The sequence below is a fragment of the Pimephales promelas genome, chromosome 20 (assembly GCF_988280905.1).
Source record: "Pimephales promelas chromosome 20, fPimPro1.hap1.1, whole genome shotgun sequence".
NCBI classification, from domain to species: domain Eukaryota; kingdom Metazoa; phylum Chordata; class Actinopteri; order Cypriniformes; family Leuciscidae; genus Pimephales; species Pimephales promelas.
The window spans coordinates 8,194,052-8,206,536 of record NC_142788.1 but is presented as its reverse complement, the minus strand read 5'-3'; the positions used below and the strand labels follow the sequence as shown (position 1 = coordinate 8,206,536).

The following is a 12,485-nucleotide window of genomic DNA, read 5'->3' as shown; positions in this document are numbered from 1 at the left end:
GATAATCGAATGTAAAGAGTTTTATCTCTAAAAACTGTTTAGCGTATAATGCTAGTAATGGGGGCATTGACTAAGTAAAAAGAAATCGCTAGTTTATACCACTAACAAGGCTCAAAATAACCCCACACTAACGCAGAAACATAATGAGGCTCCATACATGCAAAACGAAGCATTGAGAACTTTGTAAGTGTACAGACCGTTTAATAAGTAGATATTTTATGAAGAGAGTTCACTTTGCGTATACAGACAGGAGCCATCTTAAAAAATAGTCTCGATAAGTCGAACCACGAACGTCGTGCTGAGTGATCTGAACTCTATGAAGTTCAACGAACTTCAGAACTGTATGAATGGCGTTCGGGGATCGACTTATCGAGACTATTTTTTAAGATGGCTCCTGTCTGTATACGCGAAGTGAACTGTCTTCATAAAGTATCTTCTTATTAAACGGTCTGTACACTTACAAAGTTCTCAATGCTTCGTTTTGCATGTATGGAGCCTCATTATATTACTGTGTGAGTGTGGGGCTATTTTAAGCCTTATTAGTGGTATAAACTAGCGATTTCTTTTTACTTACTCAATGCCCCCATTACTAGCATTATACGCTAAACAGTTTTTAGAGATAAAACTCTTTACATTCGATTATCATGAAAACAAATCTCAGAGAATGGTTGACTAGGTACCGACGTTTTATTAGACCAAAGGTTCATTGTTCGCCGGAGTTCTCCTTTAAAGACACGAGGTGCGCATTATATTTTGCAGATCCGCAGTGCTGATGAGTGGAAGAGAAGGCCGGATCTTGAGTGTGACACGTTGAAAAAGCCACGAGATATGGCAAAACGATCAAAGATGATCATCTTGCGCATATTCAACGCATTCTCATCCTTTAGCGTCATATAGAACGCTATATGAAAAAACGGCGCTATACTACGCACATGGCACCCGTTATCGTTAATATAACATGCGCTGTGATGGTTAGGTTTAGGTGTGGGGTAGGGTAGGGTAGTCTCATATTACGCTAAAGGATTTATGACGCCTTGGGTTGGCGTGAATATTAACGATAAAGGGTGCCATGTGCGTAGTATAGCGCCGTTTTGTCATATAGCGTTCTATGTGACGCTAAAGGATGAGAACGGGCTGGCATATTTACGTAGAAAAACTATTTAAAAGCTTACTGTAAACAGCGTGGAGTAATCATGTCATCTCCATAAGAATTTTATGATTGGCCCAAAGCAGACTTCTATACGTCAGCGCCTTCTGACCTCATACACGATCACACCGCTAATCTTAATTATGCTGTCACACAAAGCACATTGCCGGTCATATTTATTGGTAGACAGTATAAGACGTGGACAGAGCCATCTCATTGGAACTCAATTGAGACAAGTGAAGCCTATTTTTAGCAATTTTTTAGGACTTCCGTTCCTGATGTGCAGACTCAAACCAACTCAAACAGAGCTTGACGACGTAGATGTGACGTGAGCGACCCGTCTGTCTTCTAGTGGCTGTGGCATGAGAAATCTGAATCATTCCCTTCCGAAACTTGCAGAGGCGGAGCTGTGTGAGTAGGAGCCGTCCAAGCTAGGAGCAGGAGAAATTTTTGCTAGGTATTCTGATTCATTTTTTTGTCATTTTGCCTCCACGTTTCCCCGATTGCCCGCAAGCTTCTCCTCCTGTCCATACGGTAATCTCTGTATGGTGCAACAGAGAGTCGCGTGGTTATGACGCAATCCTTAGCCTACTTTAAAAAAAAAAAATGCTTACGGGGCCATAACATAAGCTACAAGGTAATGGAGCATTTTATACATTGTCGTGTTTTTTTAGAAATAAATAAAGGACAAATGGAGTCTTCAAACGCCTCAGATGTAAAGTTATTCGCTGTCAACGTGACACCAAAATGAATGGGAGTCAATGGAATGCTAACTCAAGAAAAGTTCTGCTACAAGATGGCGGCACCCGGCCGGCTTCAACTTCCGGTCGATGGATTACCCCCTTGTTAATTTTACAACTTTCCTTACTTGTACATTTCCTGAACCATTTCCCGGATTTTTTTATTACTGGTTACAGCAGGATGGATTCTAATTGGCTGTCAATGTTTTTATTGTTTATCAGCTGGGATAAAATAGTTCTAAAAGTGATTTCAACAATTGTTTCTGTGTGCCGTTATTGTGATAGCTGTGGTGTGAACTCTGCTATTCTTTTAATACTAAGAATGTTATAACATTGAGCCTTAACTCTCTCCATTAGACCGAATGCAAACATAGTAGCTATGGCCTCATGGCATGCCTTCCACAGTAAACATTTTGACCAATAGTGATTGATGTAAAGAGAGACTTTCAACCAGTATGTTTGTTTTTTTTTAATCTGGAATAATTTACCTACCCTTAATTATGAATAAAATGAAATATTTATTTAATTAATTTTAAATAATAATAACAATAATAATAATAATAATAATACATTTTAACAACATGAAGGCCAACTCAAATGTTTCTGACTCTTTCACACAGCAGATTAAGGTTACGCTAATGTAGTTAAATTGCTTTGCTACCTTTGGCGACGCTGCTCATCTTATTTCCATGCTTATTTTGCGAAAATGCCCGAGACACCCCTCGCTGCAGCCTGTAGCACGATGACGTAGCTGGATGGTCCAATACGTAGTGGATGGATGTGTGATTAGAGCCCCGCTGAGTAAATGATTTGTTATTTGCAGCAGTTGATCTCCAGATCGGCAGATGGCAGGAGTCTAGAGATCTCAGTGACTGCAGAGCAAAGAGGGAGAACACAAACCTATGACACAAACACAAACCAATATTATGAAGCTGCAGACTCGGAGCCTGCATCTACAGTCCCCCACCGAGAGTCACGCATTCTCAGACCCCTCGTTTTTCGAACACAGCGCCTCCTGCTGTTCAAAAGATCGAATAACACCCGCACAGTATAGTATATAGAGTACAGCGCACGATATCCAAATGCAATTAAAACAATAGGATGCAATATTACGGTCTTCAAATAAATGATCCAATAAATATTTGTGTTCCCTGCTTAATGCATGTGTCAAAAAAATAAATAAACTAATTATTACTGATGGAAGGGACAATTAGCAGATTGAACTATCTTCAGAAAAATAGTAGGCTATGTGATATTATATTGCTACAATGTTTTTTTTTATTCAAATTCCAATTTTTCTTTCAGTTAAACCTATAATGGTCTAATTAACATTACCATGCTAATGCTAACATTACTATATTTGTTTTTTGATATTTTGATATTTTTAATATTTTGAATGCGAATCAAAACAAATCAGAATAGACAAAACACCAATAATAAACAAAATTTTGTACTTCATCTTGCTGTAAACAACATCTGCTGTAACATCATCTTGCTGTAAAGAAAAAAGGAAGAAAAAACAATGTTACTTTACTTTTCGTCTTCAACTGCATTAAAAAAACTCATTTATAAGTCGCTTTGCATAATCATAAAATGATATGTTGCTGGATTCGGCAGGGATAGCACATGTCTTATGATGTTTCAAAAAGAAAGAAAGAAAAAAAAGAAAAAAATGTTTGCAAATGTTATTACCATGTTGCACTGCTTGAAGTGTCCCTTGAGATGTTTTTGAACTTTGGACAACTTTGTGGGTTTGAACTGTATGGGGGCACAAAATGGGCAGTGAAAATAACTGCAGCATTTAAGACAAAATGTCCAAGGTTAAAGGCTAAACGTAAGCTATCTAAATATTTTCGGGAGGAAGAGGGCGAAAAAACATACATTAACGGCTCAAATCTTATTACAAACTATCTTTACAAATATTAAATGGACTATTCATATGTTTTATCGATGAGCTAAATTAGTTTTATTAAAAAATAAATCAAACGAATAGGCTACTACGATTCGCTAAATAAAATTGAAGATAGCTTACTCATGTTTTGGCTTAAGTTCTTCACATGTTCTTCACATGTTTATCCGATACAATTTGATAGGAGGCGCTGTCTCAAAAAACGAGGGGTCTGAAAATGCGGGACTCTGGGTGCAGGGGGACTGTAGATGCAGGTCTCCGAGTCTGCAGCTTCATACTACTCACACAAACAGCGGAATCACTCCGACGCAGGAGAGGAGTGAAAACACTGACGTCTGGGAGTCTGTACACTTCAACGGTAAGCTATAGGCCTTTTCACACGCATAAAGTTGACATCGAAATCACAATAAAGTAACTTAATCAAAATGTAAGTTTCCAAACGTAAACGTATTGTAATTACAGAATACATGCCGGAGTTTGTTAACGTGTACACTTGTGTAAAGTTGCTACAGTCAGATTCAAACAGACAAAATGTGCTTGTGTGTGTGTGTGTGTGTGTGTGTGTGTATATATATATATATATATATATATATATATGTGTGTGTGTGTGTGTGTGTGTGTGTATATGTGTGTGTGTGTGTGTGTGTGTGTGTGTGTGTGTGTGTATGTAATTATTTGTATGTATGTAGTATTGTATGTATGTGTGTAGTGTAGTGTTATGTATGTGTACATTGCCTTGAGATTTGATTGTATGTAAATGTATATATAAAATGTTTGTGTGTGTATACTGACTGCTGTTCATATGTGTGTGTAGTGTGTTGTATCAGGCTGGAGCTCGTGTGGGCTTCTTCTCATGGGTGCATCTGTGTGCCGGTACGGGCGCTCGCTCCTGCCTGTCCGGGGTCACAGCAGGGTCGAGGACCATAAGGGGGATTTTATAGGTGGGGATGACTCTTTGGACGGGCTGGACAGACAGGAGGACATCGCCCAGTTCCCCTATGTGGAGTTCACAGGCCGAGACAGCATCACCTGCCCCACCTGCCAGGGGTCCGGACGTATCCCATCAGGTATGGACATCGAAATACAAGTGTAAAAGGAAGATTCTCGCGAAAACAACATGTCCGGGTCATATTTCATCTTGAAAAACAGGAGGAATGATCCCTATATTAGAGCCACACAGGACAATTGAACAATTTGTTTCCAAAAGTTCTCATTACTGTAATGCTGCACATTTTACATTTGAGCTAGGTTTTTCCATTATCGATTGACAATGGTAATTATTCATAAAATCTCATTGTTGAAGATCAAGGTGCCTTACTTCAGTGACGGTATATCTAAATATGAAAGCCTTAAATTTTTGCCTTTAAATTATAAAAGACTTTTACACAAATATCGCATCCATTATAGGGTCTTTTTGTACAAATAGGGTTATTGACCGAGTCACCGAGGTCATGAGTTTTCGAGATGACTGTGTGAACTTTGGTTGGATTCTTCATGTTATCTGACCGTCTGATTGAATCGAGGCTTGTCTTTCAGGTCAGCTGAATGAGTTGGTTGCTCTGATACCCTACAGCGATCAAAGGTTACAGCCACGGTGGACGTAAGTAACCACACACAGCACATTCTCTGTGGAAATGTGCCTTGATGCTCATATCTGATACAGTATTTGCCTGTATGACCCACACAATAGTATCTATCTTATTAAAAAGAATGCTTATTTTTTTTTATTAAAGCATGTTTTAAATGGGTAGAAGTTATCGCATCATTTATTACCCTCATGCCATCTTTGATGTATAGACCATTTCACAAGATGTAAACAACACTGGTCCAGAAGCACTTCCTGTTTCAGTTTTTTAACACTACATAAAAGCTGGGATAAAATGCAACCAACAGAACATTTAAAACTGAATCAAAAAGTTAAACAAACATCTTTAAGATGTTTTCTTTACATGTGAAATAAAGAAAACAGTTACAAACTGAAACAGGAAGTGCTTCTGGACCAGTGTTGTTTACATCTTGTGAAATGGTCTATATGACTCTTGTTCTTCAGATAAACGCAAATGAAGATTTTTAGGAAAATATGGTCCATAAGCCATTGAATGCCAGTTGACGCTTAAAAAAAACCCCACACACAGCGATCTTGATGGTAAACCAAAGCACCACAGCGCATGGATCAATGTCTTCTGAAGTGTTTTTGTAAGAAAAATACTAATAATTTAAAGCACCTCTGGAGCACCTCATCATAAACTAACCGAAACTCAGCGTATGCCTTGCAGACATGATAAATATATTTATATATAGAAAGCTTGAAATGTCTTTAAACGAAACAATTCAGAACGAAAAGAAATAGGCTATTCTCTGTTTATGTAATCCATTAAATGCATTTCTAGGCGTTCTCAGGGATGTCGATTGCTGTCAAATCTGTCTCTGGGAAAAGTAACGTTGCGCCGATTTGAAAATACGTTTCGTTACCAAATTTTCATTAGTAACGCGTTACACTACTTTTTACCCGAAAAAGTAGTTACGTTATTGTAACGCGTTACACACAACACTGCTTCTGAAGACATTATCTTTCCATCAACCTATAGACGAATCCGACGAGCGTTCTGTGTAGGCTGCCATCTTGTGGCGACGCCATTACTGAGCTGTTACACAGGCATAGACATATGCACCGGTATGTAAACAAACCTCGGTGATGACGCGAACTCACCCTCGATGACAGCTACAGCCAGGCAGAATGACTTGTTGGTTTGATCTGTGACTGCAGTGGCCTCCAGTCACAGATGAACGTACAAACGATCTTACAGATTAACGTTATTTATGAAAATAGCTTGGCAAGCTAGCTAGGCTAACGTTTGCTAACGAGGAAACTATAAAAAGATCTGTCCATTTGGCAACAATAAATAAATAAATGAATGAAATCAAATAAACAAATTCATGTTTTTCATTTGTGTCCATTATTTATCTCATTTTCACATTGCAACGGGCAAGGGTAAGGTAATGTTACAGCTAGAAAGTATACATAATATCGACCAATTAGTGTTTTTAAACCATGGAAAGCGGTCAATATAACAGCAGGAAAATAATTATGTCGCATAACGTTACATTTAACTCAGGAAAGCCATTTAATGACCATAGCATGTTAATTGAATAGAAAAAATAGCAAGAGAGGAGATTTTGCTGATCACTATATCACATATTTATTATATTTTTTTACTTATGTCATTAAATAATTGTTATTATACGGGAATGTCCGCGTCTTGTACTCGCCCAGGAAATCTGTGTAAACCGTACGGCTCCAGACAGGGGCAGTCGACCCGGGGTATTCACAGTGTTTTCTCTTCAAAATTGAAATTTTACTGCCACCATTGAAACAATTTATAACGGAAACTGTTTACCCACTCCACATTATACAAGGGGTAATGTTGTAACGTTAGTGACAGTCGTAAATCGCGGGCTGTTTATTCCAGTGGACGCAAGTTGCAACTAAAACAATAGGAGGCAATGGCGCAACGATACCCAGCAACAGCTCAGTAATGGCGCCCCGCTTACTTCCGGTAGTTTCGCCGGATTCGTCTATAAATGCACACTTTGGGATATTGCATTAAAAAAAACACTGGATTGAAACGCCAAGGTGCGCATAAAAAAAAAAAAAAGTATGTGCTCAACTGGGGCGGATATTTTTTTTTAACCGATAAGATGATGTGCGCATAATCAATGATGGAAACGCATTTACCGAACAAATCCCTTGATGTGCAACAAAAAACTTGCATGACTTTGCCTCAACAGTGAATGTGATTGGATATCTGGACTAACCAGCGGACCTATCACATCGCACAGCATCTCAAATGTTGGGTTGGTGATTCTAAAATGCGTGAGCCAAAGTCTATCAGAACACAATAGCTTTGAGTGTGTGGTTTTTCAAGCGTCAAACGAGTGGCACCCATTCACTTAATGTTATATGGACTTATTTCCTTAAAAATCTTCACTATCTGAAGAAAGTCAGTCATACACATCAGGGATGATTTGTAAATGACTGTTCATTTTGGGGTGAACTATCCCTTTAACGGCCTGAAACGGATTGATGATAGTGCAGTCGTTCTCCCGCCAGGAAGTCGTATGTGGTGCTGTCAGTGGTTTTGTGCCTGTTGGCGTCTGTTCTGGTGGCGTTCTTCCTGTTTCCACGTCCCGTGCTGGTCGTTGACGACGGCATTCGCTCGGTGACGGTCCACTTCGACCGTAACAACAGCAAAGTGCTCATCAACATGACGGTGATTCAACGTCCTTACATGAGTTTTACAATGGGAATAAATTGTATATTTCAGAATCAATACTCTAGTAAGATACTCTTGATATATTGCGTGTTCACACAATGCTTCGAATCAGAAAACTGATTTAAAGAAACTTGGCACTGGTCTGTTGTGAATACTGTCTGTACTGTGTGTAATATTGATTGATTCTTTAAACAGAGCTCCCTGAACTTCACCAACTCTAATTTCTTCACGGTGTTGGTGGACAGTGTGAGCTGTCAGGTGCTCTACATGAAGACTGTCATTGGTTCCCAAACACTGGACAATGTCATCCGCATTCAGCCTCTCAGCCAGAGACAGGTATGATGAGTCGGCTTCATTTCATAATGGCCACTACCGTTCAAAAGTTTGGGGTCGGTTAGATATCCAAGATTACAATTATTTGATCAAAAATGCAGCTAAATTATTCTAAAGTGCTAACTTAAAGTTGATTCTGCACTAATTTAATCTAATATTTGATGTTTTTTCGAATGTTGTAGATTTAACGAAACGAGAATCGCTAAAATTCCTGAATATATTTTGAGACAAAGGTCGTCTTAATGATTTTCAGTTTTGTTCAACGTAATTAAAGCAACAGTGTTTGTATTTTTGGGGTAAAAGGAAGACACAATAATGAACATGATAATAAATATCTAACTTTTCCATTTGTTGACATGACTGGTTGGGTTCAGATGGGAAATGTCATACATCAAGCTGCGTGTCAACCTTAGAGATAATACCAATATTTATAAAGACACTATGCGAAAGTGGTTGTTTTGAACAAGTATTAACTTAGACATTATTAAAAACATTATTTTAGCAAAGTATTTGAATCCAGAATGTGTGCCTTTTGCCCCGTGCTGGATTTGTTTTACCCCGTGTATGGGACGAAAGATCCAAAATTAACATATTTTATCATTTATTTTCTCGCAAAATCTGTTGCTCCATCAATGTTCAATACAAATATTTTACACCCTAATATTGTGAAATATTGAACTGTTTTCTATTTGAACGTATTGTAAATGTATTTCAGCATCATTGCTTCATTCTTACTCCAGTGTCGCATGATCCCCCTTCGGAAATCATTCTGATATGATGATTTAAAGATCAAGAAACATTTCTGATCAATATCATTGTTGAAAGATTGTTGTGCTGCTTAATATACTTGTGGAAACCGTGGTGCGTTTATTTCAGGATACTTCAATGAATAGATTGTTTATTTGGGATCTAAATCTTTTGTAAAACAGTCTTTAACTTCTGAACTTTAGTGTATATGTAGTGGAAGAAGTGACACAGGTTGTTGAGTGTTGTGTACTAGTGGTGTAACATGTTTTTAAATGCAGGTCAACTTCACTGTCAGTGTGGAGATTGGAGGAAGCCTCTCTTATGTTTAGTGAGTATCATATCAGTTCTCTGAAGGCCTGTTCACATCGAGAACAATTGCTATAAAGATAATTACATTAGCATCTGCACCAACGCATAATAACATCCTGTTTATTCTAAGCATACGCTGCAGTTTTGCCGTCTGTCACTTTAAATGCTCGAGCTCTTTAAAGCAGGATGGATTGGCTCTCAGTGTTTGTATCGTTCATCAGCTGAGCCTATAGTTGTGGTGTGAGTGAGTGGACTCTGCTATTCATTTAGAACAATTTTTCTATATTTATAGTTATCATAAATTTAATTTAAATCATACAGTGGTGTGAATAAGTGTTTGCCCCCATGCTAAAGTTGCCTAAAAAGAGGAATAAAAAATCATCTTTTGAATATTGATCTTAATGCCTTAATTAGAAAAATGAGGAAAACTCCAACCTTTAAGGACACCAATTTTCTTTGTGAATGAATAATGTATCATAAATAAATAAATGTTTTCCTTAAAATACAGGGTGCATAAGTCATTGCCCCCCTATGTTAAATTCCCATAGAGTCAGGCAGATTTGTATTTTTAAAAGCCAGTTATTTCATGGATCCAGGATAATATCCATCCTGATAAAGTTCCCTTGGCATTTGGAATTAAAATATCCCCACATCATCACACACCTTCCACCACACCTAGAGATTGGCATGGGGTACTTTCCATAAGATCATCTTTCAATGCAAATCAAACCAGCTATTAGGCTAACTGGAGTAATGCCAATCTCAAGGCATGGTGAATGGTGTGTGATGATGTGGGGATATTTTAATTCCAAAGGCCAAGGGAACTTTATCAGGATGCATATTATCCTGGATCCATGAAATAACTGGCTTTTAAAAATACAAATCTGCCTGACTCTATGGGAATTTAACATAGGGGGGCAATGACTTATGCACCCTGTATTTTAAGGAAAAACATTTATTTATTTATGATACATTATTCATTCACAAAGAAAATTGGTGTCCTTAAAGGTTGGAGTTTTCCTCATTTATCTAATTAAGGCATTAAGATCAATATCCAAAAGATGATTTTTTATTCCTCTCTTTAGGCAACTTTAGCATGGGGGCAAACACTTATTCACACCACTGTACATTTATAGTTGTCCTTGATGTGAATGGGCCTTTAGATGGACACGTTGATGCCCATGAATCTGTGTGTCTGCTCTTCTGTTTCTCAACTATTTGTGTGTGTTTTCTCAGTGCCTTTTGCACCATGGCAAGCATCAAGGTCCACAACATTGTGGTGTTCATGCAGTAAGTTTCTCAGCACTACATTTTTTCTTTTTCTTTTGCTGTTGTCCTACATTGAACGTTGGAGGTGCAGTGGTGCCTCCAGGAAACTTTTAATGGGGTTTCATTAAAATTCCGAGATGTCCGGTCTCTTTATTTCCTTCCCTGCAAAGGTCCTGACAATACTTTTTGGAACAGTTTCCTTCGGCATAGCCGTTGTACTTTGTGAAAGAAAATAAAACCTAAACACTCAAAATAGTCATTGAATCTTGAGCTCCAAGAGCCAAAAAACAGTGATTTACATGTAAACTCCAATGTGTATGGCACATCGAAAACCTTAAGAAAAGTATGCCATTTTTATATATATTTTTTCCAAGTAATAATAAACCACTAAAACAAACAATCTAATAATGAAAACTCTCATCATGAGCGCACAATTAAAGTTAACTAGTAAAACTAGCTAGTTAACTAGCCTAGTTTTCCACTTTTATTCACGCACCAATTTCCTATTTGGAGGTACAGAGAATGAAATGCTTTGGGTTGACCTAGTAAGGCTAAAGCTACAAAATAAATCTGTTTTACAAGGGAAAAAGATGGTGAAACATATACAAGATTACTTGTGAGTTTTGTCCATTTCAAGCTCAAAGCTATCACTGCAGTACGATTGAAGCTCACATACATGAGTAAAGTGGAGGCGGAGTTCGAGAAGGAAATCCTGAGAGGAATGTTCCTTGCTGTTGAAATTTGATGTCAAATATTTAAGTCCATGTTTGATCATATGTATAGACCTTAAAATAGTGCTCTGTTATCCATTAAAAAGGAACATGGGAGGGCCAAAGGTTTTTTATGGATGGCCATAGTCTTCGTCTTGAGGAGATGAAGGGTTTTCCTCGAGATTCTTCATGACATGTACCTGATGGCTTCTCTTATACACTCCAGGACCTCAGTGAAGACCTCCTACATGGTGCGGACGGCCCAGAACACACTGGAGTCTTACCGCTACATCGACTGTGGCGCCAACACCACAACCCACCAGCCCTCTGGGATGATGTGGTCCAAACCTCACTTCCCTCAGGATGGGAAACTGCTCAGGTGAAAAACTGAACGGCTGGGATCTCAATGGCAGCGCGGTTTCATCCAATCGACTCCGAATTCTGTGCTTTACTGATACTGAACAGAGCAGCTATGTTGAAAGATATTGCTTGAATGAATCCCTCAGTATGAAACATATGCTCTCTGCTCAAGGTCAATTCGAGAGCTTCTCACCTGCTATAGCTTAAAGGGATAGTTCACCCAAAAATGAAAATTCTGTCAGTATTTACTCATCCTCATGGTGTTCCAACCCCGTAAGACCTTCGTTCATCTTCGGAACACAAATTAAGATCTTTTTGATGAAATCTGAGAGCTGGATCACTCCTGCATACTAGTCCATAGGCTTCTTGAGGGATTGAAACTTGCTGGCCTTGAAAAGTTATTAAAAACAGTTAAAATCAATCTTAACTTTATCAAACGACAAGAACAATTTTTGTGCACAAAAACAAACATAAATAATGACTTTATTTCAACCATTCACTTCCTTCTCTTTGCGCCTCTAGTCAGTTAAACTAGTGTAATTGCGTAGAGCAACGTCACACGTAGGCTCATTATTGGCCGACCATGTGTGTGATGCGTGTGACGTACAACAACAGATCATATGCAATTACACTAGTTTAACTGACTAGTGGCGCAAAGAGAAGGAAGTGAATAGTTGAAATAAAGTC

At 38.3% G+C, this 12,485-nt stretch overlaps 1 protein-coding gene across 2 annotated transcripts; it reads left to right on the top strand.

Moving 5' to 3' along the window:
* The first annotated feature begins 4,032 nt into the window (after nucleotides 1–4,032).
* Nucleotides 4,033–11,959, top strand: tmem106c (transmembrane protein 106C). Of its 2 annotated transcripts, none has more exons than XM_039664023.2 (8): nucleotides 4,033–4,154; nucleotides 4,611–4,863; nucleotides 5,333–5,396; nucleotides 7,908–8,067; nucleotides 8,266–8,406; nucleotides 9,429–9,478; nucleotides 10,696–10,749; nucleotides 11,665–11,959. In XM_039664023.2, the coding sequence occupies exons 2-8, from the start codon at nucleotides 4,650–4,652 to the stop codon at nucleotides 11,819–11,821; spliced, it is 840 nt and encodes a 279-aa protein (XP_039519957.2). In that variant the 5' UTR covers nucleotides 4,033–4,154; nucleotides 4,611–4,649; the 3' UTR covers nucleotides 11,822–11,959. The 2 variants fall into 2 exon arrangements, with proteins under 2 accessions (XP_039519957.2, XP_039519958.2); XM_039664024.2 differs by having other exon boundaries at nucleotides 4,062–4,154; nucleotides 4,624–4,863.
* The last annotated feature ends 526 nt before the right edge of the window (nucleotides 11,960–12,485 follow it).